General features: G+C 58.7%; 3 protein-coding genes and 1 long non-coding RNA gene across 11 annotated transcripts; 3 read left to right on the top strand and 1 right to left on the bottom strand.

Moving 5' to 3' along the window:
• Nucleotides 1–342: 342 nt before the first annotated feature.
• On the bottom strand, nt 343–8,410 carry KLHDC8B (kelch domain containing 8B). 7 transcript variants are annotated; one of them, XM_040246999.1, is made up of 7 exons: nt 7,629–8,410; nt 5,894–6,086; nt 3,606–4,114; nt 2,385–2,549; nt 1,831–2,055; nt 1,623–1,724; nt 343–1,193 (listed from the first exon to the last, which is right to left on the bottom strand). In XM_040246999.1, exons 3-7 carry the CDS (start codon nt 3,979–3,981, stop codon nt 997–999), a joined length of 1,065 nt encoding a protein of 354 aa, XP_040102933.1. In that variant the 5' UTR covers nt 3,982–4,114; nt 5,894–6,086; nt 7,629–8,410; the 3' UTR covers nt 343–996. The 7 variants fall into 7 exon arrangements, with proteins under 7 accessions (XP_040102933.1, XP_040102936.1, XP_040102935.1 ...); XM_040247002.1 differs by having other exon boundaries at nt 5,894–5,988; XM_040247001.1 differs by lacking the exons at nt 5,894–6,086; nt 7,629–8,410 and adding exons at nt 4,576–4,733; nt 5,038–5,061.
• Nucleotides 8,411–8,494: 84 nt separating this feature from the next.
• On the top strand, nt 8,495–12,287 carry CCDC71 (coiled-coil domain containing 71). 2 transcript variants are annotated; one of them, XM_040246973.1, is made up of 2 exons: nt 8,495–8,585; nt 10,569–12,287. In XM_040246973.1, exon 2 carries the CDS (start codon nt 10,621–10,623, stop codon nt 12,013–12,015), a length of 1,395 nt encoding a protein of 464 aa, XP_040102907.1. In that variant the 5' UTR covers nt 8,495–8,585; nt 10,569–10,620; the 3' UTR covers nt 12,016–12,287. The 2 variants fall into 2 exon arrangements, with proteins under 2 accessions (XP_040102907.1, XP_040102906.1); XM_040246972.1 differs by having other exon boundaries at nt 8,514–8,585; nt 10,576–12,287.
• Nucleotides 12,288–13,674: 1,387 nt separating this feature from the next.
• On the top strand, nt 13,675–26,431 carry LOC120868462 (laminin subunit beta-2-like). The gene is given in 22 exon segments (XM_040247279.1): nt 13,675–13,891; nt 14,049–14,163; nt 14,244–14,317; nt 14,427–14,615; nt 14,684–14,747; nt 16,478–16,677; nt 16,765–16,885; nt 16,968–17,156; nt 17,253–17,432; nt 17,555–17,667; nt 18,255–18,334; nt 18,420–18,576; nt 19,240–19,419; nt 19,507–19,628; nt 20,132–20,232; nt 20,897–21,139; nt 21,232–21,375; nt 21,459–21,482; nt 21,485–21,689; nt 21,766–21,934; nt 22,358–22,487; nt 25,401–26,431. Coding segments are annotated over 22 exon segments (3,780 nt in total). The 5' UTR covers nt 13,675–13,747; the 3' UTR covers nt 26,237–26,431.
• LOC120868281 lies at nt 18,639–20,682 on the top strand. Its single transcript, XR_005722187.1, has 3 exons — nt 18,639–19,419; nt 19,507–19,628; nt 20,132–20,682. It is a non-coding gene; the product is annotated as an uncharacterized LOC120868281 (long non-coding RNA).
• Nucleotides 26,432–27,528: the final 1,097 nt, after the last annotated feature.

Here is a 27,528-nt window from a genome sequence, read left to right as displayed (position 1 = left end):
CCAGAGGGCCCCAACCCCCACTGGACCCCCACCCCCACCACCGCCATGGAGGTGAGCAGAGGCCTGGAGGAGATGCTGTGTGACATGGATCTGGAGGTCATCTTAATTCTGTGGTATTTGTTCTGTGAGCTCTAACACCCAGGGCAGTGGGAGAGGTGGTCATCCAAGTCACAGAAGAGGAGCGGAGGCTTTGGTGGGGCTGAGACACACAGCAGAACCCTTTGAGGGCTGAGGCCAGATCCTAAAGGCTCCTCTAGACCCTCATCCCTAGGAAAGCTGAGGTCCCCAGAAGAGAGTCAGGGACACAGGGGTAACACAGGAGTCCACAGCAGAGGCCACAAGCCAGAGTTAGCAGCACTTTTACTTCCACATCTGAACCCCCGGGTCCTCACAACAGCCCTGTGAGGTAGGCAGGGCAGGAAGGTCCCCGAGGTCCCCATTTACAGATGAGAATGCTGAGGCACAGAGAGGTGAAGTGACTTGCCCGAGGTCACACAGCCAGCAGTGTGAAGGGCCCACAGTCAATGTTCTTCTGGCCCTCTGGAGGTCCCCACATCGACGCCTACACCCCTCTGTGTTCCCGCCCTCTCTGAACTCTTCTGGGTCCACAGGGGCCTTCCAGGCAGGCTGACAGCGAGGAGTTTTCAGGAATAGCCATTGCGGTGGGCCTGATCAACTCCAGGCAGGTACCAAGCCGTGGGGCAGGAGGCCAACTGCCCTCTCCCACTTCCCAGTTGGTCAGAGGCCCAGTAGTTTCCAGAGCAAGGGTGGAGCTGGGCATCATGGTCCACGAATGGATGGGAATAGAGGTGGGTCAAAGGGTCTGTGTGTCCTGCACTAAAGATGAAGGCCACCCCCACGTCCCAGGGGCAGTGTCTCAAGTGCCCCCCCTCCCTCACCCCACAGAGCCACAGTGAGCTTTCTCAGCAGCGAAAGGAGCCACAGACACCTGCTCCTGGCACAGAACTGCTCCTGTGGACAGGTCCCATCAGGCACTCAGACCCCATCGCGCAGACACAGTGCCTCCACAGCCTGACTGGGACCCTGGGACACACCCCCGATGGCAAACAGCCGAGGCCCAGCCTGCAGACTGGAACAGGAGCAGCGGGCTGTAGGCATAGCTGGCAGTGCCTCCCAGCGGCGCCGTGCCAGGCTGAAGCCCTCTACAGAGCCCAGGGGACACGGCTGGTTTCCTGCCGGAAGGAGACAGGGTGTGTAAAGGGCACAGGCTGCAAGGGCTGTAGCTCATTTGCTCCCTGAGCCCACAGCATGTTCCAGCATATGTTGCCCCAGGATGGGATACCCAAGGCCTTGCTACCCGTTGCCCCGTTTCATTACTCATGCATCTATCCACTCACGTTCCTACTTCTCCATTCATTCAGTGGCCATTTCTCCTGTTTCTATCTTCTGGGCCCCTGCTGCTACAGAACCTACAATTAGGTGCTGAGAGACACCCCAAAGGCTGAGCCAGGTAGACTACCCACTGACTGGCTGGGAAAGGAAAACTCATAAAGTCCTGACCCCTGGAGTACCTAGAGAAGGGCAGGAGGTGGTGCTCATGCGGAGGGCTACTGCTTCCTGTCTCGGGCTCCCCTCCTATCCCAAGCCCCACAGAGACTTACCAAGGCCCCCAATGGCCACGACATGGTCCCCAAGTGAGCCAACCACAAAGTCAGCTCTCTTGTCCCTCATGCGCAGGCTGCGGGGCAGCTTGGTCCAGGAGCCTGCAGGAGAGGTGAGGAGGTGAGGTGAGGGCTAGTCCCATCACGTACTCTGCACCCCTCCATCCCATGGAGAGTGGTAGGGTAGCCCACACCAACCACTGCTCACCATGTTCCAGGTCGAACATCTCCACAGTGTTGACAAAGTGTGGGCGGGAGTAGAAATTGTGGGGCCCAGGCTGCTGCAGGCCACCCAGGCTAAAGACGCTGCCTTCGGCCATGGCACAGCCGGCAAAGGCCCGGCGGCTGGGCAGGCTTGGGTGTCGGGTCCAGGTACGGGCCTCCAGATCAAAGGCCTCAAAAGCAGTCACTGGGAGCTTGCCCTGGCGGCCCCCTGCCAATGGAATTGGGGCACCTGGGAGGCGGCCCTAGTGGGGGTGGGCCTGGCAGGCCCTTCTTTTACCAGCTTGCTGAGCCTTTACCACTGCCCACCCCTGCCACCCATACCCAGCTGTGTGCATACCAGAGCATGGATCAACCCCAAAGATCCTTAGCCACTGGGCTTTGGTTTTCCAGCCTCAGCAGGGCCACCGAAAGAGCCTCAGAGCAACCCTGACTCAACCCAACAAAGCTGCTCTTGTCCCACCATCCCAGACTAACATATAGGGATAAATTTGAAGCTTCTGGACTTCAAACCACTTTGGCATATCCCCAGGTCCTTACCCAGGACATAGATCTTGTTTCCATGCAGGAAGGTAGAGGCCCCGTAGCAGGGTGTGGGCATCGAGGGCAGCGACAGCCAGCAGTCCCGGCGAGGTTCATACACCCGAACCTGGGCTTGGGGGGCCGTGTCAGGGCCCATTCCCCCCAGTGCATACACCATACCATCTGCAGAGAAAAGGGTAACACAGACTATCCTTGGGCCTGGCCACAGTCCTCCAGCCTGACAATTGCCCTGGTCAGGCCTGGGGGTGGCTTGGGATACACCTATTTACGGTACCCCTCTCTAGCAGCAGAAACCCTCCTGCCTGTGTGGTGTGGGGGCTGGGAGAGCTAGGATCCCCACTCTGGCCAGGCCCCCTTCAAGTGAAGAGCAGGAGGCAGTTGATCTAATTATAATCCGTCTCCGTCTCCCTGGAGACGCTATGGCAACCAAGTCTGGCATCCAAGCAGGACTGGTGGTCAGACCTGGAGGCCACAAGGTGGGATTTATCATGGGGGAAGGAGGGCAGGATTAAGCCAGGGGTGGGGGCCATATGGAGATCTGTTCAACAGGGAGCTCAGAGTGGGGAGGGGGCTCTGGGGATCAGCTGGGGGACTGGGAGAAGGAGCCTGGTCCTGCAGGATGAGGGTGCTGTCCACGAGCCTCCTGCAAGCACTTTTGTACCCTGCCCTCTCACTAGAGAAGGTTCTTGCCCTGTGACAGCCTCAGTCAGCTGGGGGCATGTCTTAGGGCCTTGGGGAGATAGCCAGTCAGCTAAGGGCTTCCATGGCAACTGCCTCCAGGCTAGCTTGGCTTTTGTCCATCTCCGTCTCCCAGGTTTGTTCGTGCGGCGCGAGGAATTTAAGCACTCGCTGGGCTCTGAGCCAAGGCCCTGCTCCCCTCCTCCCCTCCCAGACTATTTATAACTATGGAAGCTATTGGGCCACCCCTTCTGGTCTCTCAGAGGGGAGGAATGGGGCAGGGAGGTGGCCTGGCCCTCCCATGCATGCTGGCAGCTAGCCAGGGCTCTGAGTCCCACCCCACAGCTGGAAAACGCAGTTAAGGCTGCTGCTGGCCCAGCTCAAAGCTAGGTAGGGAAGGCTACAGGAGGCAAATCCACGTCCAGGACACCTAGGCAAAATGTAGAGCTCCCACCCAACCTCTGAAGGCAAAGGGACCAAGTAAGGCAAGAATGGCGGCTACTGGGGTACCTGACGGACCTTCCCTGGGAAGCCACTCACCTCTTTCCACAGTTGCAACCCCCATGGCGGCCTGAGGGAGAGTGGCCCGACGCTCCCAACGGCCCTCGTCAGCCAGGAAGGCCTCCACAGCAGCTACCGGACTCTGGCCCTCATCTACACCACCCACCACTAGCACCTGCTTGCCCAGTACCACGGCAGCCGCGCCAGCCCGGGCAGTGGGCAGGGGCGCCAGTGCCACCCATGTGTGCGAGGCCATATCCAACGTCTCGGCAGTGTCCAGAGGCAGTCCAGCCCGGCCACAGCCCCCCAACACAAGCAGGTGCCCATCCTGGTACGCCACTGTGCCATATACCCGGCAGGTGGGCATGGGCGGGAACACCTGCCAAGCAAAGGCCCGGCCTCCTCCTGTAGCCATGGTGTTCACCTACAGTGGCAGGCCATGCTATCTGCTCAGGCTGCAGGCCTCAGTGAAGGGCATGATAGGGCCTCATCTTGACTCTACGGGGGCTATAAGGGAGTGTGGGCCAGTCCAGGGACTTGGTCTTCACCTACAGAAGAGATGGAAAATGAAGAGTCAGAGCCACTGACTAGCCGGATAGGATACTGATGAGTACCCTGGCCCCAAACTGCTGGTGGGAAAAGCAGAGGGAAGACCCACCCCCCCTGGCTAGCATACTGATGTGGATTCCCTCCTGGAGTGGGAACAAGGGCAGTCTCCCAGTTACCCAGGCAATTTCCCCACTTCCTCTGGGGCTTGAGGAACTCTCCTCCCATACCTTGCCCTCACCTAGCTGCTCCCTGGTTGAATCTAGGTCTAGGTGGGAGGTAAAGTAACTAGGATAGGACTTTCCACACTAGCCCCGCTCGCTTCCCTCAACAGTCCACACCCTGGTGCTCTACATTGGTGGAGTTAGACTGGACCCTCCCCCTTACTGGCTTCCAGGGTGCTCTGGACAGCCACTGGGGTCTCCCACCTACTGCCAAAGATCAGACTCCAGGGTATCCTTACATCCCGTTTGGGAATCATCCCATAGAGTTCATCCATTCCTCAGCACAAGACCAAGATCAGGGTGCTGGAACCGGGAGGGGAGGGGCTGGAGGCCAGAATCCCACATTTCGCCTCACGGTCTATCCTCAGGGGTCTGCCCATGCCCCGTCCCCGGAGACCTGATCCGGAAAGGGCAGGAGGGTGATTTGGGGAACCTAGGAGCCCTGGACTCTAGGTTCCCAGAGTCCAGGGCGTTGCCAGCAGGAATGGATAGCTGGACTTTACAGCAGACCCCCAAGTTCCCAGGCTTCTCCTTTCCCAAGGGGGGCCATATTCCTAGGACCCCCGGCGCCAGGGCCTCCTGGCCCCAAACTTCCAGCTCGGGTAACGGGGGCGGGCGGGGGGCGGGTCCTGACGAGCGTGCTTGGGGCTCTACATCCCGTGCCCCAAACTTCCCCTGAGCGCGGCTCCCGCGGGACTCACCGGCCCGGGCTCCGGCGTCGCCGGGCGCAGGGTCCACGGCTCTGGCTCCGCTGGTGCCGGCTCTAGCTGGGGCTGAGGCCGGGCTCCGGCGGGGCTCAGGCTCTGCTCCGGCGCGGGGCGGGGCTGGCCGGGGTCCGCCCCTCGTCCCCCCTCCCGACTCGGGAAACCCTTCCCCCTGCTTTAACCCTGCACCTGCCGTGGCCGGAGCAGGGCGCACCGACCTATGGTCACCGGCACACGGGTGAACAGACGGACACGTGGACACTGGGCCTGGATTTGGGGTCCGTCCTCGGGCAGCAGGGAGAAAGGAAGCGGCGATGAGCCTCACGACAGTGTAGGATGCGGGCGGTTCTGAGCGGGACCCAGCCTGGGAGCACCCGCTAAGGGCCGGACCAGGAGAACCTGGGGAATTAGGGAGCGGGCGCCCGCCCACCGCTACTGCGCTCTCAAGAGCCCACGACAGGCTTTGCGGCGGCGCCCCCTTGAGGCCTCTTAGGGAAAGGCCTGGGCCTTTGGCGGGGGCAATGGCTGGGTCTCCTTTCCCCAAGCTCGGACAGGGCACAGAAGAGGTTGTGTGATGCACATCCAGGCTAGCCGTGGGTGGAGGAGCAGAAGGTGCCAGCCTCAGTACTTGACAGGCCCTTCCACAGGTCTGGGTGGGGACAGTTTGTGTGGGGGAGTGTAACTGAGCAAAGGATGGAGTCAGAGGCTACGGACCTCCCAGGCAGGTCACTCTGGGCTTATCTCGTGGGGCCTTAAGGTAGTTTGTGACTGTCCATCCTCACGGTCCTGTGCCTGCCTCTAGCCAACTCGGGGGTCAGGCCAAAGCAAGTTGGTGTGACAGAGGCCGACCTACCTTAGACCCAGACCCTGGCTCATCCTATCTTCTCAGTCTTAAGAGTACTGGCTGAGTCTGTGAGCTGGAGCCCATTTGTACAGGTCAGTGGTCACCTAAGAGCAGAGGTCCTCATGGATGTTTGTGCTTGCTACCATCCTGTCCCTATTTTATAGACAGTCTGCCTCATGTTCACCAGAAGCACACCTGGAGACTGAGACACAAGTGCAGTTAATGTGGGAAATGAGGACAAGAAGCACCAGCAGAGAAGTGGCAAGAAGACCGGGAAACCAGCCAATTAAGGGTGTGTCAAGCAAGTTCCCACTGTGGGCAGCAGGAACCAAATCCTGCTGGGGACTCTGGGAGCCAGCATAGAACATGGGCCTCACATTATTGTTCCAATCAGAGCAAGGGTTGCTAAGGTACTGATTCTCACACCTCCATCAGAAATGGGCTGAGAGGAGCTCCGGGGCATGAATACCTTAGCCTGCCTTCTCCATGACCAGAGAGTCTTCAGTCCCTTTCAGGCCCTGGCAGATGGAGTTAAAGGGCTGGCAGGGAAATGGTGCCAAGCCTGGTTGCAGATCCTGGCTAGAAGGCTTCCATCCTCCCACTCCATTCTCTCAACATGCTCCTCACTCAAACCACTGGTACCTTCCTCCTCAGAGTATTCACACTGTCCTGCACACCCTCTCACATTTCTCACTATTCCCTTTCCAGGCCTCTTCCCCCTCTCCTGGCCAGCAATTAAGCACATAAAAGCATCCTACCTTTAGCTCCCTCCCAGCACCTGAAGACCCTCCAGTGTCCCCTTCCTTCCAATTAAACTCTTGAAGTCATCTTCTCTTACAGGTTCCACTGCCTTAATGCCAACCTTATATCTACTACCACTGCTCCTCAAAACTTGGTCTTGCCAAAGTCACCATGGCAAACCATAAAAAATGGGGGAGGGGCACTGTGATCTTTTTCTTAACTGAAATTTTGCTGGCATCTTCAAAGCTTCACCCCTTGTGACCTTGGCTTTCTCCTGTTGCTTGTCCTGCGTCTGAGTCTTTAACAGGCCCTGCTTCCTCTCCCACCCTAGGAAGCGGCTCTTCAAGACCCAAGCCTTAGCTTTCCTCCTTGGCACATAGACTCCCTCCTGGGGTGATCCCTTCAAGACCACTGGCCTCCATCGAATCTAGATCTTCACCAGATCTCTGCTTTGGTGGATATGGGTCTAGGGTCCATCACTCAGGGCTAGAAAAGATGCCAAATGGAGGGACTTCCCTCGTGGTCCAGTAGTTAAGAATCTGCCTTGCAAAGCAAGGAATACAGGTTCAATCACTGCTCAGGGTACTAAATCCCACATGCTTCAGAGCAACTAAGCCCATGTGCCATAACTAGAGAGTCCATGCGCCACAACAAAAGGCATGACACAGAGCTGCCCAATTAAGACACAACTAAGACCTGACACAGCCAAATAAATATTTAAAAGAAGCCGAGTGGAAAGCAAGGGCTGGATCCTGGGATGACCCTGAGGTCTCTTCATCCTCATCTCATCTCATCCCAGTCAGCATCCACCAGAGTCTAGGTCAAGTCAGACTTGGTCCTGATGAATGATCCCAGAGAGTTCCATCCCAGATATATTGGGTGCCAAGAGGCAGAAGGATCAGCCTCCCCTCAGAGAACTAGGTACCCCAGACCACTTTCCCTCAGCCATACCATTCCCCTAGTTCTAATGTCTGGAAGGGATACAGACTGGGGATGGACCTACCCTTTTGTGTCCTCCATTTTGCACTGACTTCTAGACTGGACATCACTAGAGATGTATCCTCTTTTCGGGACACATCTAGGCCCATGCCATCCCTGGAGGCTGGGCTCTGCTTCTTCATGGAATTGGACTCTGTTTATACAGGCCTGGCCCCACTTGCATACAGAGGGCAACACTGCTGGCTTTGGAGAAGCTGTGGAAGAGAACTTGGGCAGAAGATGAGGCTGAATTGGTCCTAAGAATGAACAGTTAATTCTCAACCATGGATGGGGCAGAAATGGGGCTCACCCACTGGTGGGGACTGAGAGTGCTAAGGTGGACTTCCTGATTGCACCCTCTGAGACCCTTGCCTTTGAGAGCCCACAATTCCCTTCTCTCTACCAACACAAGGGGACTAGAAGCATTGACTAGAGGAGCAGGAGAGTTTGCATTTCCTGCTGGATATCTTGGCTATGCTTAAAGGCACAAAAGACCCCCAACCACCAGGGGTGAGGCCCTGAGGTGCTTAGGGGCACAAGGTTAGGCCTAGGGTGGAGTGTTTTTCTCTTTAGGGGTGCCCAGACCCCTCTGTATAGGCAGAGAAACATAAGAGTAGCCAGAGGATCCTGGGATTTTATGGGGAATGAGGAGGGCTATTAACCAGTGCCCAGATGAAGCATCCAGACACCCTCTGTGACTGCCCATAGGCTTCTAAAAGCACCTCTGCCCCTCACACTCCTGCACAGGCTCCCAAAGGTTTAGAGCGGTCCCTGCTGCCACCTCCTCCAGGAAGTCGTCTCTGGTTCCTACTTGTCCGGCCCCTAGACTTTGGGGGAAACGGGGTCTCGGGGGGTCAAGGGTCATTAGGGCGGGCCAGGTCCCGGAAGCGGAAGCGCTGTGACTTCCGGTGCGCAGCAGGCGGCCATGTTGGATCAACGAAGGCGGCGCAGAGGCGCGTCCTGGGTCCCCGCGGCGTCGCCGGTAGGTTGGGGCCGTGGGCCTAGCCACGCCGCGGAGGGGCCGTCCGCGAGGCGGCAGGGCGGTGGGCCGGGTGGCCGGCTCTTTCGGGACCAGCGCCCTCCGGCGACCGGGATGAGACACCCCCCCACCCCGTGCCCAGAGACCCCACCCTGGGGCTGTGAGACCGGGTCGGGCTCCCACTGCCTGCTCGTACATTTCGCTGCCTCCAAGGTCCCCCGCGCCAGCTCTCGGCTTGGGCACCAGGAACGCGGACTCCCAACCTGAGGGCCCTGATCTTCCCTACCCCGGTTCCACTTGGATAGGGCTGCTCTCGTCCCACATTTGTCAGTTTCCTCTGCCCGTCCCAGGGATAGTTGAGAAGTCAGGGGTTGGGCTGCAGCCTCTGTTTTCCGGAGCCTCTTGGAAAGCCCAGAAGACCCCTCCCAAGGGCCCTGGCCAACCTGGGCGGAAGAGCCCGAATTTACCCCCAACATACTTATTGTACAGTTCACTGTTCTGGGAACTACAGCCCTTGGCGGGGGTGGGGTAATAAAAGAACCAAAGTCATGTGCAAGGACTGTACTTGGAGAATGGCCTCCGGAGAGGGGAAGTGCCTGAGACACCTGAGGATCCAAGAACATTTCTAAACAAAGGGCCCCAGGGCACTTCCTCCTGGGAGTTCGGAAAACTTCTGCTATCTATTAGGGTGGAGGAGGAAGCTGCACAGACGCACCTCCTGGCTCCAGGGACCTGCCTGATCCCAGCTGATCTTTTAATTTTAATGCTCCTGTGCAGCTACGGAGCTGCCTCTGGGACCCCTCAGTGCCGGATTGGGCTAGATTGAGTTCTGATTGACGGCCTGCAGCTTCTTCAGATAAGCCTGGGACAACTTGATTCTTGCCAGAAGCTCCAAATGGGCAGTATCGAATTTTGTACTTCTAAGCCTTAATTAGGACCGCTCAGCTCTCTTGGGCCCACTTTATTAAGCATCTTACTTGAGGTGTGTGGCTCCCACTGTCAGACTTTGTGCTTTGATTTTCTAGTTGTTGTTCAGTCAGTCAGTCGTGTCCAAGTCTTTGAGACCGCATGAACTGCAGCACGCCAGGCTTCCCTGTTCTTCACCGTCTTCAGAAGCTTGCTCAAACTCAAGTCCATTGATTGTCTAGAGATAATTTATTAGTACCTGCTACTCATCATCTTTTTCCTTTCTGTTGAAGGAGAGGCTGGCTGCTTCTCTGGGGTTGCTCTCCATGGCTCTAGTGCTAGGAATTGTACCTCTGATTGGCTTGGCTGGGAACTCGGAAAGCCAGAAGTGGTCATGAATTTGGGGTATAAGTCTGGGCCCTTAGGCTGGCATTCAGGCAGCATTCAAAGCTTGTACCTGCACTGCTTTTATTGGTTTTTCCAGCTGACCCTTCCAGCCCTGACCACAGATTCCAGTCATAACCAGGTGTGCCCTACTCTTTCTCATTTCAGAGCCATTGCATTGGCTGTTCCCCTTTTTGTACCATCTCCACGTGGTTCTTTCATGTTCTTCACTCACATGCCACATGGGTATTCCTCTCGGGAATCCTGTTGGCAAGCTGAGCTGTATGCCGGTGTGCATCCCAAGAACCTTAAGGGTATCTCTGTCTTGTCTTCTGTACAGGGCTCCCAGCAGACAGAGGTATTTACCTGTATTCCCAGTGTTGAGTTTAGTACTAGGATTTTGGCCAAACTCAGATCTTTCCAGGGGCCCAGCAGTAGGTTGGATGGCTCTGATTATGGGCATGTATCCTGAAGAAACTGTCTGACCCATATGAGTTCACCACCTACCTCCCAGCACACACCCACCTTGGTAGGTAGAGAAGCTTGAGGTTTTGCTCCATGGAGTGCTTGTCTCACTCTGAGCAGGCCCCTGTGTGTCCATGGTGGTTGTTAGGAATGCTGGCCCTGATTGACCTGTCTACCTGTCCTGGCCCCTATCGTGGTGCCCTTCTTGACTCTCCTCCTCTTGTCTTGGAGGTCCCAGGTGCTGGTTTGTGGATCCCCAGGCAGACCTGCAGTGCCTAATGCCATGAGCGTGGTGGTGCAGCATGTGGAGGAGAAAGCTGTGCACTCCTGGTCACGGATCTCCACGGCGGGGAAGAAGGCCCTGGAGGAAGCGCTGCTTGTCTTCAACCCCATGAGCCAGGATCTCAGTGCCACTGAGGCCCAGCTTGTGGCCTTCCTGCAGGGCCTGCGGGATGATGGCTTCCAGCCTACCATCCTGCGCAGCGGCGATGTCTATGGCTATAGTTCGTGCACAGCCAACCCCCCAAGCCAGACAAAACTTCAGGCTCGTGCCCCTACCCCAGCCGCCACATCAGCTCCAGCCAGTGCTCCCCAAACTGCCATGCGGCTGCCTGCGGGCCGGGCCACGCTGCTCCCCATGCCACTGTCTGGCAGGCTGGCCAAAGCGTCCACTCCAGCCCTCGCCAAGCATGCTACCACCAACCTGCTGCTGAGCTCCCTGAAGCAATCAAGTGCCGACCGTGCCCAGGGTGCGGCGGTGGGCTTTCCCACCCACCTCTACCCAGGTGTTTACCCTGCCATGCGACTCTCCGTTGTCCTTGAGGCCCTAGTTCCCCTCAAAACTTCTGTGGCCTGCTTGGGCGCCAAACCCAAGGCGCAATCACTACAGCTGTCTCTTGCAGACTCCCCGCTGAAGGTGCGGAAAGGTCCAGGGAAGAGGTTGGGGAATGCCCAGCTCAAAGCTCCCAGAAAAGCCACAAGCAAGGGCCCTAAGTGTTTGGCTCGAAGAGGCCCTAGGTGTGGACCCCGACAAGGCTCTGGGCACCAGAGCAAGACCTGCAAGGTCACTGGGTCTCTCGGTGGCCCACGAATGAAAGATGGCGGTGCTCTGGGCACCAAAGCAGCTCAGGCCAAAGCTGCCCGTGCCCAGGCCAAGGTGGCTCAAACACAGGCCACAGCCCCCCAGGCCCGGGCCAAAGCCAAGGCTGTGCGGGCCAGGGCCAAGGCTAAGGCAGCTCGGATCAAGGCCAGAGCAGTGCGGGCCAAGGCCAAAGCAGTGCAGCCCAGGGCCAAGGCCAAGGCCGTGCGGGCCAAGGCTGTCCGAGCCAAGGCAAAGGTGGCTCGGACCCAGCCCAGGGGCAGGGGCAGGCCAAAAGGGTCTGCTCAGGGCAGGACTGCAAGGAAGAGCCGGAAAAGCTGCCCTGAGACTGTGGGGCAGAAGAGGAAAAGGGCTGAGGAAGCAAAGGACCTTCCTCCCCGGAAGAGAACACGGCTTGGGCCCCGACTCCCTAAGGTGCAGCTCGGACCTGGAGCGGCAAGGCTGCTGAAGTTCAGGGCCATCAAGGTGGACAGACTGGCCTCAGACGACGAGGTGCGGCAGCAGGCTCAGCGGATCCTCTGCGTGAACCTTTCCCCTGTGATACGACTGCAGCCGTTGCCACCACACTCAGCACCCTGACTCCTTGACACAGCGACGTTTAGGGAAACCAAGCCCTGTTGTGTGTGTGGCCAGTGACACAGTGTGCAATGCACATGGATTCCACAAGCCCGAGGACTCCGGGTGCCTCTCCAGGACCCTGAGGGCCACTGACCTCCTTGCAGAGACTGGAGGAGGTGGGGTGGGTGGGCGGACGGGAGGGGTGGTCTCATGGCACAGCGCACTGTGACTTTTTCTTCAAGTTGTATGTCTACTGTCCACCTATCACGTTTTATACCTTTCCACCTTCAGTCTCCTTGCCTGCCCTTTGTGGTCTTTTTTGCATATGTGACTGCTGGGAGGCCAGCTTGAGCGGATAGGAAAGGTAGCCCCAGGAACAAGGATGCCAGAGAGGAGCCTGGTAGCCTGGGGAATGTCATGGGTGTGAGTGAAAGGGGGGTGGCTGAGCCACTCAAGTGGGACACCTCCCCTTGGGGCTGCCCTGGTGTGTTACCCAGATAGGTCCCTTGGAGGACAGCAGGTGGCTCCATGGGGCAGCTTGCAGCCGCAGGTTTTTAGGCCAGGGAAGGGGCGGTGCCGACAGCTAGCCTCATCTACTGTGGCTGAAACCTTGGGGCCTTGTCAGGGCTTGTCTGGGGCAGGGGCAGGGCCAGGCCCAAATTGGCTGAAGTACTTCTGCCTGTTCTCTGTTCTGCTCCCTCCAGGAGAGGGTCTAGCTTGAATTTTCCCAGTTGGTGGCAAGGGGTTGGGGGTTGAGTCAGAGGTCAGGGTGGCTTTGGGTTGTCGGGCCACAGAGTCTCCTCACTGACCAGGACACTCTGGGGTGGGTGGAGTGCTGCAGTTGCTGAGCCTGGAGAGTTTGCACACTGCCTCTCCATGCACTCTGCCTGAGTTCCAAGTGCTCCGTTTCCAGGTCCAGCCTCAGCATGTTTTCCAACAAGGGCTTGTGCGTTTTAGACATTATCGGTTCTGTCTGCTTTGGAGAGGGGGCAGGGCCCTGAGCCCTGGACAAAACTAGCTCCCTGCCCATCTGCCAGCCCTTCACTGGCTGCCCAGCCTGAAAGGCAGCGTCGGGCTGTTGGGGAGGGGGACACATTCCCCAGAGGCTCCTGGAGAACAGCCTTTCAGGGCTGGGGTGGAAGCTCATTTGAATGAGAATTGGGTCTTTTCTGCCCGTGTGGGTTAGTCTGAACCTCGGCCCCACTAGCGCCAGCTGCGTTGGATGGCGGAGAAGCTCTGTGTGCCTCTCGCCCTCCCTACCTTCCATCTGCATCTGGTGGCCGCCATTAATATCCTGTCCCCAGCCACGGTCGGCCTCCCTTGGTTTCTCCGGCTCTGGGGACCTCCCTGCTCCCATCTACGCCGTGGCCCCACCCCGCATGCTCCCTGCCTCTGATAGCCTTGCATTCAGCTACCATGTGAGTATGGGGACGGGACTGAGGGCCGCACGCAGATCCTCGGGACGGCCCAGCTAGGGGCCCACTCTGCGTCCTCTTTCTCAGGCCTGATGCTGGCTCCCACCACCCAGGAGCCCCAGCCGGGCTAGGCCCCCTTCTCTTAGTCCTGCTGCTGCTGCTACCCATGGGTGAGAGATGGTCTTTTTCTCTGAGAGCCTTTTAGAGGGGGAGGAGAAACCACCAGGCCTTCCTGGGGTATGGGGTGAGGTGAGGGGAGGGTACCCCTAGGATCTCTACTCAGACCCTGCCCCCTCCTAGTCCCAGCTCCCAGAACAAGTGCCCAGGAGGTACCAGACATGATGCCTCTGCCTGGTTGCTCAGGTGGCAACTGCCACCCACCTACCGGCAATCTGGTTATTGGCCGTGGCCAGAGCCTTCGAACCTCATCCACCTGTGGCCTCCATGGCCCTGAACTCTACTGTGTTGTCACTAAACTACAGGTAGGGAGAAGGGTCTGGCCTCTGGAGGTGGTATCTTTGGGTTTTCTTGGGCAAGTTCAGCTCCTGCGGGAGTTCAGGTCACTGCTGTGAAGTTTTGGAGGAGGGTGGGGGCCGACCATGTACTTTCTGCCGAGTAACTCCTCAGGTGCTTCTCCAGGACTCTGAAAATTGCTGCTTTTGTGACTCTCGGGATGGGAAAAGCCATGGCATTGAGAATGTGGTCTCCCGGAGTGACCCTGATGGCAAAAAGACCTGGTGGCAGGCAGAGAGTGGTGAGGGTCCTCGTGTGCCCCTGTGTGCAGGTCTGGGCTCGGGTCAAGGCCTGGCCACTGAGCAGCCCTTGTGATTACAGGTGTTGAGAATGTCATCATCCAGTTGGACCTAGAAGGTGCCTTTTACTTTACCCACCTCATCATGACTTTCAAGGTGACCCACTGCCCCACCCTGAAGACTTATTCTCTGCCTCCTAACCCTGACTCTATGGCCACCACTGATGGGAGCCCCTGGTGACCCAAGGACCCCCTCTTGTCCCCAGACATTCCGCCCAGCAGCTCTGCTCCTTGAGCGCTCGGTGGACCATGGGCACTCCTGGCATGTGTTCCGCTACTTTGCCCACAACTGCTCAGGCCTCTTTCCTGGGATCCCTCCTGGCCCTGGCCGCAGAGTCAGTGACCTCGTCTGTGACCAGCGTTACTCAGACATCGAGCCTGCCACTGAGGGAGAGGTCAGGCCCAGAGGAAGGAGGGTGGGCCCCCGGCATGAAGCCAGAGGCTCAGGCTTGCTTCTTCCCAGGTAATTTTCCAAGTTCTGGACCCAGCCTTTCTGGCGGAGAACACAACCAACACGGAGATCCAGGGTAACTATCCCACGGTCAGTTCTGGATTCCTTGCGTGTCAGGAAAACCAGAAACCTACCTGTGTGAGGAGAGACCCTGCCTGAGTTTGTGCACTAGTGGGGCAGAGCGGCAGGCAAGCCAGCCCAGCCCTCCAGCGATTGTTTCCCGCCCCTGCCGCATGCCGGTCCTCTGCTGTGGTCCCTATTTCGGCTCCCCGTCCGTGTCCCATTACTGCTTCCCATACCTGGGCCCGGTGCATAGGGACCAGCGTGCTAGCAGTTTATGTCTCTGCCCCATCACTGAAGTCCTTTGTGAGGAGGCCCTCCTGTGGTCCCCACCACTCCTGGCCCTGCCAGACCAATCTTTACCCCCCATCTCTACTCGTATCACACTGTACCCCATAAACTGTCTGTTTTGTGAGCTACTGTCCCTGTTCCCCGTCACAGCCCCTTCATGGTCCACTGTCTGCCCTCCCACCCTGCCTTCAGTTCAGTTCAGTTCAGTCGCTCAGTCGTGTCCGACTCTTTGTGACCCATGAATCGCAGCACGCCAGGCCTCCCTGTCCATCACCAACTCCCAGAATTCACTCAGACTCACGTCCATCGAGTCGGTGATGCCATCCAGCCATCTCATCCTCTGTCGTCCCCTTCTCCTCCTGCCCCCAATCCCTCCCAGCATCAGAGTCTTTTCCAGTGAATCAACTCTTCGCACGAGGTGGCCAAAGTACTGGAGTTTCAGCTTTAGTATTATTCCTTCCAAAGAAATCCCAGGGCTGATCTCCTTCAGAATGGATTGGTTGGATCTCCTTGGAGTCCAAGGGACTCTCAAGAGTCTTCTCCAACACCACCCTGCCTTAGTTTACTGCATTCCGGAATCTGCCACCAGGTGGCGCCAGCGCGTCTCTGGGTGTGACCTCTTCCTTGTAAAATAAATCTTGCTAAAGGACAAGAAAAACATAACATAACCCAGCAGGGCAGCCCAGAACCAGGCCAGGAGAGGGCCAGAACAGGACGACAAACCCCAAAGTAGCTTTTTCTCTATGTTCTACGATCTCCACCCACCTTAACTTACTTAGATTATTACCACTACTGGGTGTACATGTGCACACACACACCTTTCACCCTTCTAAGGCCTAGAGTGTGCTCCTCTGATCAGAAGAAAAGGGACCTCTGGCAAAGAGATACAGGAGGTGGCCTTGGCTTGGTAACTGAGTTAAGCTGTGTAGAGAAAGGGGGCTGTGGAACCGTGGAGCCCCACTGTGGGCCTGGCATCTTCTGGGCAGTGCTCAGTGGAGCAGATAGACAGGGTGACTGTCTTGGAGCTCACATAACAAATGAGATGGGCAGTCAATAAGTACACATACCTCACGTGGTTTGGCTGGGTGATGAGCTGATCTCTGAGTCTAGTGATGGGCTGGGGAGTGGGGTCCTTTACTGCACTGGGGAAGCAGGTTTCCCGTATCTAGCGATACTGGAAAGGGGTGTCCAGGGAGCAGTGAGGTGTGCCTATCTCAGCCCCGGGGTGATAGCAGGTCTGACACAGTCCAGAGGTGGGATAATCGCCACTGGTCTGTGGTCATCCTAAAACAGTATACTCAGGGGGTTAGGGTGGGAGAATCGCACAGTGCAGCTGCTGGAGGAGGTGGCTTCAGTGATGCAGAGAGGGGAGAAATCCCTCATAATTCCTCCTCCATCTTGAGCATAGAGGAATCACAGCTCCTATGCACCTGAGGGCTCTCCATGTGTCTCCAGAACTCCTGCGTGTGACCAACCTCCGTGTGAACTTCTCCAAACTGCACACACTGGGTGACAGGCCCCTGGGGGGCCTCAAGGGCCACCCCTTCTACTACTACGCTCTCTATGAGCTAGTGATTGGAGGCAGCTGCCTGTGCCACGGCCATGCCTCTGAGTGCAGGCCCGCACCCGGGTCCCCACCCAGCGTGGAAGGCATGGTGAGTGCTCCCGGAAGGGCACCAGTGGCTGGTGGGAGGGTGAGCTGGGGAACCAGGGCCGACTCATCTTGCCCTCATCCCTGTCAGGTGCATGGCCATTGTGTCTGCCGCCACCACACCGCTGGTACCCACTGTGAACGCTGCCAGGGCCTGTACCAGGACCGCCCGTGGCAGGCAGCAGAGCCTGGGTACCCCCACGCCTGCCAGGGTAGGTGCCATGGCCTGCTCTGTCTGGCCACACCTGCCATGGGTCAGCCCACTCCATACCCACCTTCTTTGCCCGGCTCCAGCATGCGAGTGCCATGGGCACGCCCGCAGTTGTCACTTTGACATGGCCCTGTATCTTGCATCTGGCAACGTGAGTGGAGGTGTGTGCGATGCATGTCAACACAACACAGCTGGGCGCCACTGTGAGCTCTGCCAGCCCTTCTTCCACCGGGACCCCCTGGAGGACCCCCGCTCCCTTCACTCCTGCAAACGTGAGCCCTCCAATCCCCGATCCCAGTTGTGACCCTGATCCTTAAACTTCACATGACCTCTGACCTGACTGCCCCCACGTCTGACCGCTGATCCAGCCTGTGACTGCGACCCTGTGGGTGCCCTGGAAGGGGGTTTGTGTGATGCCCATACAGACGTCACCCGGGGCCTCCTCTCTGGGCAGTGTCGCTGCAAACTTCACGTCTGGGGCCAGCGCTGTGACTCCTGCCGGCCAGGTCACTATGGCCTGAGCCTCACCCAGTCAGAAGGCTGCCAGCGTGAGTGACCCTCAGTGTGACCCCCATCCCCAGGTCCTCCTTGCTGTGTCCCCAGTTACTGCCCTAATAGCTCCCTGGCCCCCGCAGCAGTCTCGTAGCACCCTGACAGCCGTGTGCCCTAGCCTGCAGGTGCGACGCCCGGGGCCGGGTCCCCGGCACTCATGCCTGTGATCCATCCAGTGGTGCCTGTCACTGCAAACGCTTTGTCTCTGGACGGGACTGCAGCCGCTGTCTGGTGAGGCTTGACCCCCACCCCTCCTTCTGATCTGACCTTGAATCGGGGTGCTGAGCTTCTAGAAGCTGACAAGTACCAGGCTGTAACAAGCGTGAGTGCAGACTGAGCCTTGAAGGTGGGTCGGTGCCACTTCCTGACCTGGTCACCAGAGTCAGTGCCGCCTTGGCTAGCTGAGCCAGCACGGGGGAGCTTTGGGGACAGAAGAAGGAAAAGCAGTTAGACGGAGTAGCAGAAGTATGGTGCGCTGAGTTTAAAGGTGTTTCACAGTAAAAGCGGTTGAAGGGGCACTCGGAGCATCCCCTTCTTGTCTCTCCTTGAACATTACAAGTCCTTTAACTTTTATTTTACTCCTAGTTGTGTCCTCATCCTCTTATCTCTTACCTCCCCTCTGTGGAGCCGCGCAGGAGTCCACCAGGGGCCCCTCTAGCCTTCCCAGATGGACACAGAAGAGCATTCAAGCCCTGAGCTCCCCCGCTCCGGCTTCTTCCTACAATTGGTCCCCGTATACTTTCAGCCCCGGGCTTCTGATGGTCCTCTCCTTGCCCACATCTTCCTCTCCTTCCTCCACCCACCTTCCTCTCTTACAGCCTGAGTTCTGGGGTCTGAGCGGTGACTCTCTAGGCTGTCGGCCCTGTGACTGTGACTTTGGGGGTGCCTACAGCAACAGGTACAGGGCAGGGCCTGGGGGTCTGGGTCCAGTGGGGAGAGTTGGGAGTCGACTGGGTCCCGTCCCCATCCCCACTCTGGCCCAGGTGTTCCACAGGGCAGGGCCTCTGCCTCTGCCGCCCCCACCTGCACGGCCGCCGCTGCCAGGAACTGCAGTCTGGGTACTTCTGCACCACCCTCGACCAGGCCACTGCCGAAGCAGAGCATGGCCACAGCCTCCGGGCTGCTGACCCACGGCTGCCTGTGAGTGTCCAGCAGGGGCAGGGGGAAATCAAGGCTCACACCTTGGGGCTCAGGGCAGGGAGAACATGTCCAGAGAGAGCTAGTTGGAAGAAGAGGCTGGACAGGGTTAGGAAAGTGAGGCAGGTCCAGGTAGGGGTGGAATCAGCATGGTTGGAAGTTTGGTGACTTGAACAGAGTCCATATTCCCACAACAGGTTTTCCCTGGTGGTCCAGTGGTTAGAACTTTGAGCTCTCACTGCTGAGGGTCGTGGGTTCAATCTCTGCTCGGGGAAGTAAGATTCCACAAGTTGTAAGCTGTGACCAAAAAAAATAAAATAAAATCCCCAGCCAGGACAGTATGGGAGGACACTGACATTTGATTTGCCCCCAGGGAGCCCCCTGGCCTGCTCCCCGCTACTGTACACCAGCCCCAGGGACCTCTGGTTGGCTCGGGCCCCGACTTTGGAGACAGCATGACCCTCGCTGTGCCCTCCAACGTGCCAGGCAAGCCCAGTACAGCCACCAGCTGCCCAGGGTAAGGACTCCGAGGGGCAGGGTTGGGTCATAGGTCACTAGGTCTTAGTAGGGAGGGGCCCAAGCCCTGGGGCTGTGGGTCACTGGGATCTTAGAGGAATGGGAACCTGAATCCTGAGTGTTCTCGGTCCTGGAATGGTCTGGGCCTAGGAGTCTGTGTCTCACATCCAGACCCCAGGGAAGCCCCCGCCCCTGCATCAGGGAGCTGGCTTTGCACTGGGGAGGGGCTCAGACTTCGCACGTGTGGTGGATGGAGCTGGCCTCTCTCTGCTGGCACCCACAGTGCCTCGCGCCCTGGACTATGACATCATCCTACGCTATGAGACCCAGGTCAGTGGCATGGTTGCCAGGCAGGTGGGTGGGTGGTGCCAGGTGGTGGGTCGGGGCAGCTCCTTGACTGCTGGCTCCTGATCCTAGGTACCTGAAGTGTGGCAGGCATTAGTCTGGGTCCGTGCCCAGTCGCAGCCCCGCAGTACCCGCTGTGCCCATCCGCTGCCCTCAGAGCAGCTGTTCCAGGCGACCTTGACCCATGTGCACAGGTAGGCTGAACCCTGTGACCCCCAGACCAAGACCCTATTATGTAACCAACATATTTGAAGCAATACCCAAACAAAGTGGGAAACGCCCAACATGTTACGTGTTTAGTTGATAAATCGTGTCCAACTCATCTGCAACCCCATAGACTGTAGCCCGCCAGGTTCCTCTGTCCATGGAATTCTCCAGGCAAGAATACTGGAGTGGGTTGCTGTGCCCTCCTCCAGAAGATCTTCCCAGTCCAGGGGTCGCCTGCCAATGCAGGTTCTTTACCACTGAGCCACCATGTTCTATGACGTGTTAGCCACTGAAGCTAACACGTCATAGAACATTCAAAACAGGGGCCTAATGTAAGGCAGGGCAGGGTTTAGTTCCATCTTGATCTTTCTTCACTGCTTGTATGATGAAACACCTGACCCCATGTCTGCACAGTGGAAATGGAGCGTTCCTGAACTGCATGGTCATGACCTCCTCAGCCCACCCTTACTCATCTCCCTGGTCCCTGCAGAGCCGTGGTTCTTTCCAGACCGTTCTGCTTTGAACCTGGAACACGCTACTCCTTGACCCTGCGGCTGTGGCGGACCAAGGAGGGGCGGAGACCCGAGGGAGGCACTATCCTCCTGGATTCAGTGAGATCCTAGGGGCTCCCCACTGCATCTGGGGGAGACACAAATTATAGCAGGACAGTGTGGGTGCAGCGGGCCCAGGGACAGGGAGTCATAGAGGGCTAGAGTTGCACCGACAGGACTGAGGTAGGTGGAGAGAGGGAGGGAGGAGGATCCAGGCGGGGGGAGCGCCTGTGCCAAGGGTTGAAGGTGAGCCAGGCAGGCACCAGGCCTCACAGCACCATGTGGGCCAGAGGAGGGGCTTGTCCTGGGGAAGTGGGAGCCCTGGAAGGGATTGGAGCAGGGAAGACATTGTTAGAGGGTGGCTGCTGCAGTGATTCGGAGCGAGGGTGCCATTGCCTAGATTGGTTTGGGGCCACTGATGTGTGTGTGAGTTTCAGTCATATTCAACTCTGCGACCCCATGGAATTCTCCAGGCAAGAATACTGGAGTGGGTAGCCGTTCCCTACTCCAGGAGATCTTGACCCAGGGATCGAACCCCAATCACCTGCATTGTAGGCAGATTCTTTGCTGTCTCAGCCACCAGGGAATCCCTGGGGCCACTGGAGAGGAAAGAGAAAAAGACTCAACAGAGAAACAGGAAAGCGGCAGGAAGGGGCTGTGAAGGCCAACGTGTGTACAGATGGAAATTCCAGCTCAGGTGTGAGTGGGATGGGGCTTACTGCCCCCTGCCCTCCACCCTCTACCCTCTTACTCGGTCGTGCTCCTGCCACGGGTTGGTGAGTTGCCTGGACTGAGGTCCGTGGACCCTGGGGCCCCGGGGCGCTTGCAGGAGCTCCACAAGGCAGGCTGCCTGGAGACAGCGAGGGTGAGCCCATCCCGAAGCATGCCTGAGGCCTGCGCCCGCCTCTCCTGCAGCATCTCAGCCCTGCTCCATGGAGGTGGCCTCGGTGAGCGTGTGGCCATGGCTGGAGGGGACTGGAGGATGAGGCTTGCAGCGGGCCCCGCAGAGTTCGTCTGATCTTGCCATTTCTCCTGGCAGCGTGTGAGTGCCACCTGCAGGGTTCACTGAGCACCGAGTGTGCCCCACTGGGGGGGCAGTGCCCCTGCCGCCCTAACATCACGGGTCGTACCTGTGACCGCTGCCTGCCTGGGACATTTGGCCTCAGGCCCACCGGGTGCCATGGTGAGCCTTCAGGGCCCGTGGGTGTGGGGTCTGGGACAGCATGTCATTTCTCTACGTGGCTTGATCGCCTTGTCACTCCCCAGAGTGCCGCTGCCACCCCGAGGGTGCTGCCAGGCCGTCTGTAACCCTACGAGCGGGCAGTGCACGTGTCGGGCAGGCCGCGCTGGTCGCCGCTGTGACCGCTGCCTCTCTGGCCGGTGGGGCTTCCCACGCTGCCAGCCCTGTGCCTGCAATGGACACGCCGAGTCGTGCCACCCACTCACAGGCGTCTGCCAGGACTGCCATGGAGCCACCACAGGCCGGCACTGTGAGAGGTGAGGCTGCCCTGGAAGGGTTGGGGAGGGGTCAGGATGAGGGGCTAGGCCCCGCTCCATGTGCCACTGCCCCCAGGTGCTTGGACGGCTACTATGGAGACCCCACCCTGGGCTCAGGCCAGCGGTGCCAGCCCTGCCCCTGTCCTGGGCACCCTGGCTCAGGCCTCTATCATGGGACCTCCTGCCATGTGGACAGCAGCAGTGGACGTGTCCTGTGCCTCTGTGCCCCTGGCTATGCAGGTGAGGCACGGTTGGCAGTGACCAACCCACGGCCCCGCTCACTTGTTCACAGTCCTGTTAGGTCCACAGAGCAAATCTCTGCCAGTGCCGCCTGTGTGTTTGAGCTACAGGCTGGGATCCTCTTTTCAAGGAGTTCCCATTCTTCTTTTCTGGCTGTGCTGGGTCTTTGTCATGATGCACAGGCTCAGTAGGTGCAGCGAAGGCTTTTCTAGTTGTAGCGCGTGAGCTTAATTGCCTTGGGACATATAGAATCTTAGTTCCCAGATCAGGGATTGAACCCACGTCCCCTGCATTGGAAGGTGAATCCTTTACCATTGGACCACCTGGGAAGTCCCGGGAGTTCCCATTCTTAATGAATTAGAGGCGTGAAACTTGTAGGCCAAGAAGATGGGCCACAAGGTTGGCATCTACCCTGGGTCACACTGTAGGTCACAGCCCAGGTTGTGGCAGAGAGAGAGTCATGGGTTAGGGGACAGTGTGAACGTCTGGAAGAATTATCCCGGGAGTTAGACTGTGTCAAGGGCCTGGCCTGGCCCAGGAAGGCCACAGGAGCCCAAGGTAAGGCCAAGGTAGATGGGCCACAGGTGAGGGTGGGGGCAAGGCTGGGCCAGGAGGAAGGGAGTAGGTGCCTTTGCTTATGTATCTGGGGGCCAGGAGGCTGACGGACCCCACCTCAGCCAGTGGAGCCCTGAGCCCCCCTTTGTCGTTCCCAGCGCCTACAGATGTCTATCCTATCCTCTGCCCTCCTGGCTGATGGCAGACTTTTTGGCTGGTTAAGTGGGACTCAGAGGCCCCGAAGGTATAGGAAGATGCCTAAAATACCCACCTCTCACTTCGATCCACTCCAGGCCCCCGCTGTGACCGCTGCTCCCCCGGCTACTTCGGGCACCCCTGGCCTGGAGATGACTCCAGAAGGAGTCCCTGCCGGCCCTGCCAGTGCAACAACAATATTGATCCCCGTGACCCAGCTGCCTGCGACCCCCACAGTGGACGTTGCCAGCGCTGCCTGCACCACAGCCACGGTGCTGGCTGTGCCCACTGCCAGCCTGGCTTCCACGGCAGTGCCCTGCGCCCAGGGGGCTGCCGGCGTGAGTGTGTGGGTGGGGTGGGTGAGGGCGTCCCGAGGTGGGGGAGGGGTGGATTCGCGTTCCTCAGCCCCTGTCAAGCCCTTCCTGTCCCCAGGCTGCAGCTGTGACCCCCGGGGCACCAGCCCTGTGAGGTGCCCACCTGAGGCTGAAGCCTGCTTCTGTGACCCGGTCAGCGGGCAGTGCCCTTGCCGCCCCCACACACTGGGGCGGGACTGTAGCCGCTGTGCCCCCCTCTTCTGGAACCTTGGGGGGCCCCGGGGCTGTGAGCCCTGCAGCTGCCACGCCCGACACACTTTGCAGCTGGGGTGTCACCCAGTGAGTCAGCCCGTGTTGCGCGTAGCACGTAGCCATGGCTGGGTGTGAGTGCATGTCTGTGCCTGTGAAACGGTGTGACTTAGGGCCGGTGCGAATGTTAATGTGACCACCAGCAGAGGTGTGCAGGGCTGTGAACAGCTGTGTATCTGTGCTCTCATGCCATGCGACGTGAGCTGTGAGCAAACCTGAGATCACACGGGTCCAACCCCATTCATTTGGTGCTTGAAGGAGACGAGGTCTGAAGTGTGCTCTTGGGTCCCTGGTGTGGACAGGGTGGGAGTCAGGGAGTCAGAGGGCATGGAGACAGCGGGGCGCTCGACTCAGGACACACAGGGGCCTGTCAGGAGCTGAGAACCCAGAGGGCCCGTCGGGGGACGGTGGGAAAGTGGGGGCTGGCCTGGGGTGCAGACCAGAGGCAGAAGAAGAGGAGGAGCCTGCCGCCAAGCACAGGTGTGGGTACTGCCAGGCTGGGACAGGGCTGAGGGGCGGCACCAGTGTGCTGCTCTGGGCCCTCTTGCCCTTCTCCCTCCCTCGTTGTTTCCCTGCCTGGCCACACTCTTTTCCCTCAGGTCACGGGTCAGTGCCCCTGCCGGGCAGGATTTGGGGGCCGCACGTGCTCCCGGTGTCGGGATGGGTACTGGGGTGACCCGGAGCGGGAGTGCAGAGGTGAGCGGGGCACGCTGGTTCACACGCTTTACCACCACCAGGGGTGAGGCCGTCCTGACAGGGCCCTTGGGGTGGGGTGACGGGAGCAGGGGAACCTTGGGCTTGACCTGAGGGAGTGCACAACGTGTTCATGGCTGTTTCCTCCAAAACTTAAAGTAATAGTCGTGAAAACAGCTACAGGGAAGGAGTTAGGCAAGGCCATGTCAGGTGGGTCTGTGGGTCTGTCATGCTGGGTGGTTCTCTCCTGACCACACCTGCCAGTCTTGACCTGAGCTGACCCCAGCCTGGGCTGCAGAGCCCCTGGAGCCCCAGGCTGTCTTCCTGCCCAAAGGCGGCCACTTGGGATGGCCCCTCTGGCCAGGGTAGATGCCAATACCCCTGGCTGTCCGAGCAGTGGCTTAGGAGAGACCACCACGCTCACATAGGGCGATTTTCCTCTTCCAGGCTTGGTGGGGGTGGGGCTGGGGTGAGCGCCACCTGCTCCCTGCCCTGACCCTGTCTCTCGGCACAGCCTGTGCCTGTGACCCGCAGGGCTCCATCTCGCCCAGCTGTGACCCACACACAGGCGCCTGCCGCTGCCGAGAGGGCATCTCAGGGCCGAGGTGCCAGGCGTGTGCCCGTGGCTCCATAGGTGGCTTCCCGCACTGCACGTCCTGCCCTCCCTGCTTCGCCTCCTGGGACCAACGCCTGGCTCCCCTCCAGCTGCATCTGGACACCGTGGCCCACGAGGTGGCCGCCCTGCGCCAGGGCATGCCTGGCGGGGGTGCTGGGCGCCGGGGAGGACAGCTGCAGGCCCTGGAGGGTAAACTCCAACAGGCCCAGACACTCCTGGAATCACCTTCCCCCACTGGAGGGCCCCTGCAACAACTTACAGAGTGGATCACCGGACTCAGGCAAGGGGTCTGGGGTCATTAGGGAGGAGGGCTCCAGCTGGCCTCCCAGGGTCAGGGACTCAGGTGGTCTCTGCCTGGCTATCTGAGTCCTGGGTTTGGGAGTGAGGTGAGTCCTCTGGAGTGCGGAGACAGGGGGAAAAGGGCATCTCTGGCCAGGCTGATAGTCCATCTTCCCACAGGACAGAAAGAACCACATTGGCCCAGACACTGTGGGTCACAGCCCAGGTGGTGGCAGAGAGAGAGTCATGGGTTAGGGGACAGTGTGAACATCTGGAAGAATTATCCCGGGAGTTAGACTGTGTCAAGGGCCTGGCCTGGCCCAGGAAGGCCACGGGAGCCCGAGGTAAGGCCAAGGTAGATGGGCCACAGGTGAGGGTGGGAGCAAGGCTGGGCCAGGAGGAAGGGAGTAGGTGCCTTTGCTTATGTATCTGGGGGCCCAGGAGGCTGACGGACCCCACCTCAGCCAGTGGAGCCCTGAGCCCCCCTTTTGTCGTTCCCACCCCCTACAGATGCCAAGGCCCAGGTCTCCTCAGCTGCCCTGCTTTCTCAAGAGGCCCTGCGTACAGTCCAGGTCGTGGCCACACTTGGAGGACCAGACAGCCTCCTGGGACAGGCCCAGAAAGCCCGGCAGTGGACAGAGCAGTTACTGTGGGCAACGGGCCGGCCCAGAGGGCCAGCTGTGTTGCGGCTGAAATTGAAGGGGCTGGTCGACAGGGTCCAGAGGTTGAGCCCTCGGCTTCTGGGACTGGTAGACAAAGCTGGAGTGGTGGGTGGAAATATGGGTCACTGGGGGAGGTTTTGCCAAGGAGAGGACTCTCCTGGGACTAAACTGAATGTAGGGCCATTCAAGATCCAGGACACAAATTCCTCACTGGGACCCCGATCTTGTTGGCAGGGATGCAGGGGTCGGGGACCCGGGCTGGCCCGTGTTCCTGTGCCCTCGGGTGTTCCCTCTTACCCTGGGACCCTGCTTACCTCCCAGTGGGCTCTCATTGCCTCCCGTAACTCCTCCCGTAGCCTGGACATAGCAGTCATCACCTTGGAGCAGTGCCAGAATCTGGTACAGAGCCGTGGGGTCTGTGGAGGGGGGCCTGGGGGAGTCACAGGGTACTATGGCTTGGCCAGGGGCTCACAAGAGACGCATTCCACATATGGCCCACCCCTACCAGCTACGGCAGACCCAGGCCACGGCAAGCTCCGCAGGAACCCAGGCCTGGGAGGCGTGGCGGCGTGCAAGGGGGCCCTGGGGCGTGGCCACCGTGTCTCGTGTGCGGGCAACTGTGCAGGCCATCCAGCATTTCCTCTTGGGTACATGTCTGCTTGTTATATGTCTGTTCACTGCTGAGGGCAGGGGCAGGTGGTCTCCAGGACCCTGCTAGGGTACTCCTAGAATGAGGGAGACTTGTCAGGGCTGACCAGGGGTCCAGGGGGAGCATTAGTGTGCTAGCGAATGTTGAACAGGCTAGACCTAGGAGTCAGGAGGACTTGATTTGTAATGTTTGTCAATTTCCATGGTATGAGTAATTCCCATCATGACTGATATCAACCTACCTATTATTTAACAACTGGAGGAGGAAATGGCAACCCACTCCAGTATTCTTGCCTGGGGAATCCCCTGGACAGAGGAGCCTGGTGGGCTACAGTCCATAGGGATCACAAAGAGTTGGACACGACTGAGTGACTGAACATACACACACACACATTATTTAACAAGTGTTTAATATAATTCCTGAAAATGTAACAAGTCACTCTTGGAAGCCTCTAGCATGAGCTTCCCAGAGGGCTCAGTGGTAAAGGATTCACCTGCCAGTGCAGGAGACATGGGTTCAGTCCCTGGGTTGGGAAGATCCCCTGGAGGAGGAAATGGCAACCCATTCCAGTATTCTTGCCTGGATAATCCCATGGACAGAGGAGCCTGGCGGGCTCCAGTCCATGGGGTCACAAAGAATTGGACATGACTGAGCATGCACACAGCCTCTAGCATACAGTGTAGTCATATCAGAGGCAGTGAGAGGTTAGGGTCAAGGCTCGTTAAGTCAGGGATCAGAGTTCACATCCAGGATCCCTACCTCCATCCCCACAGCTGAAGGTTCGGATGCTGTGAGCATAGAGCTGGTGGCATCGCGTGGGCTGGTGGTGCCCGTTCCCCAAGATGGGGCAGCGGGCCTCGCCTTCCGGCTGGATCAGATCCAGGGTGCCCTCCTTGCACCAGATGCTGTGGGTCAGGAGCTGCCCAAAGCTGAAGGTGTCCTCCATCAGGCACAGCAGACCAGGTGAAGGGCCAGGAGGCTGGTTGTAGAGGTCAGAGGGTGGGGAGGAAGGGAATGCCGGACTGATTGCCTGCATCCTTCAGGGCGGGTACAGCCAGGGCTCTGCACCAAGCGTTGGATTTGGAGGCAGTGCTGGCTGAGGCGGGAACTCATGCAAGGGCTGCAGAGCAAGGGCTGCAGGTGGTGAAACAGAGACTTCGGGGTCTGGAGGCCAGTGTACAGGAGGTGATCTGCGCTCCGCTCCCCATTCCCTTCAGCTCCCTCACACCTCTTGTTCAGAGGCTGCTATCTCTATTCTTCCCCTGAGATCCTTGACCTATTCTGGTAACACAAGGTTAAATACCCTGCCCCGCTGTGACCTCTTTGT

The sequence above is a fragment of the Oryx dammah genome, unplaced genomic scaffold (genome assembly GCF_014754425.2).
Source record: "Oryx dammah isolate SB20612 unplaced genomic scaffold, SCBI_Odam_1.1 HiC_scaffold_9, whole genome shotgun sequence".
NCBI classification, from domain to species: domain Eukaryota; kingdom Metazoa; phylum Chordata; class Mammalia; order Artiodactyla; family Bovidae; genus Oryx; species Oryx dammah.
The sequence above is the reverse complement of the archived record's forward strand: the minus strand, read 5'-3'. Positions and strand labels throughout refer to the sequence as shown.

Coding starts and splice junctions, on each gene's coding strand:
- KLHDC8B (XM_040246999.1), bottom strand. CDS start 3,981: ATGGCTACAGGAGGAGGCCGGGCCTTTGCTTGGCAGGTGTTCCCGCCC. Junction 2,550..3,605: donor GGTTGCAACTGTGGAAAGAG/GTGAGTGGCTTC, acceptor TTTTCTCTGCAG/ATGGTATGGTGTATGCACTG. Junction 1,725..1,830: donor GATGTTCGACCTGGAACATG/GTGAGCAGTGGT, acceptor CCTCTCCTGCAG/GCTCCTGGACCAAGCTGCCC.
- CCDC71 (XM_040246972.1), top strand. CDS start 8,529: ATGTTGGATCAACGAAGGCGGCGCAGAGGCGCGTCCTGGGTCCCCGCG. Junction 8,586..10,575: donor GGGTCCCCGCGGCGTCGCCG/GTAGGTTGGGGC, acceptor TGGAGGTCCCAG/GTGCTGGTTTGTGGATCCCC.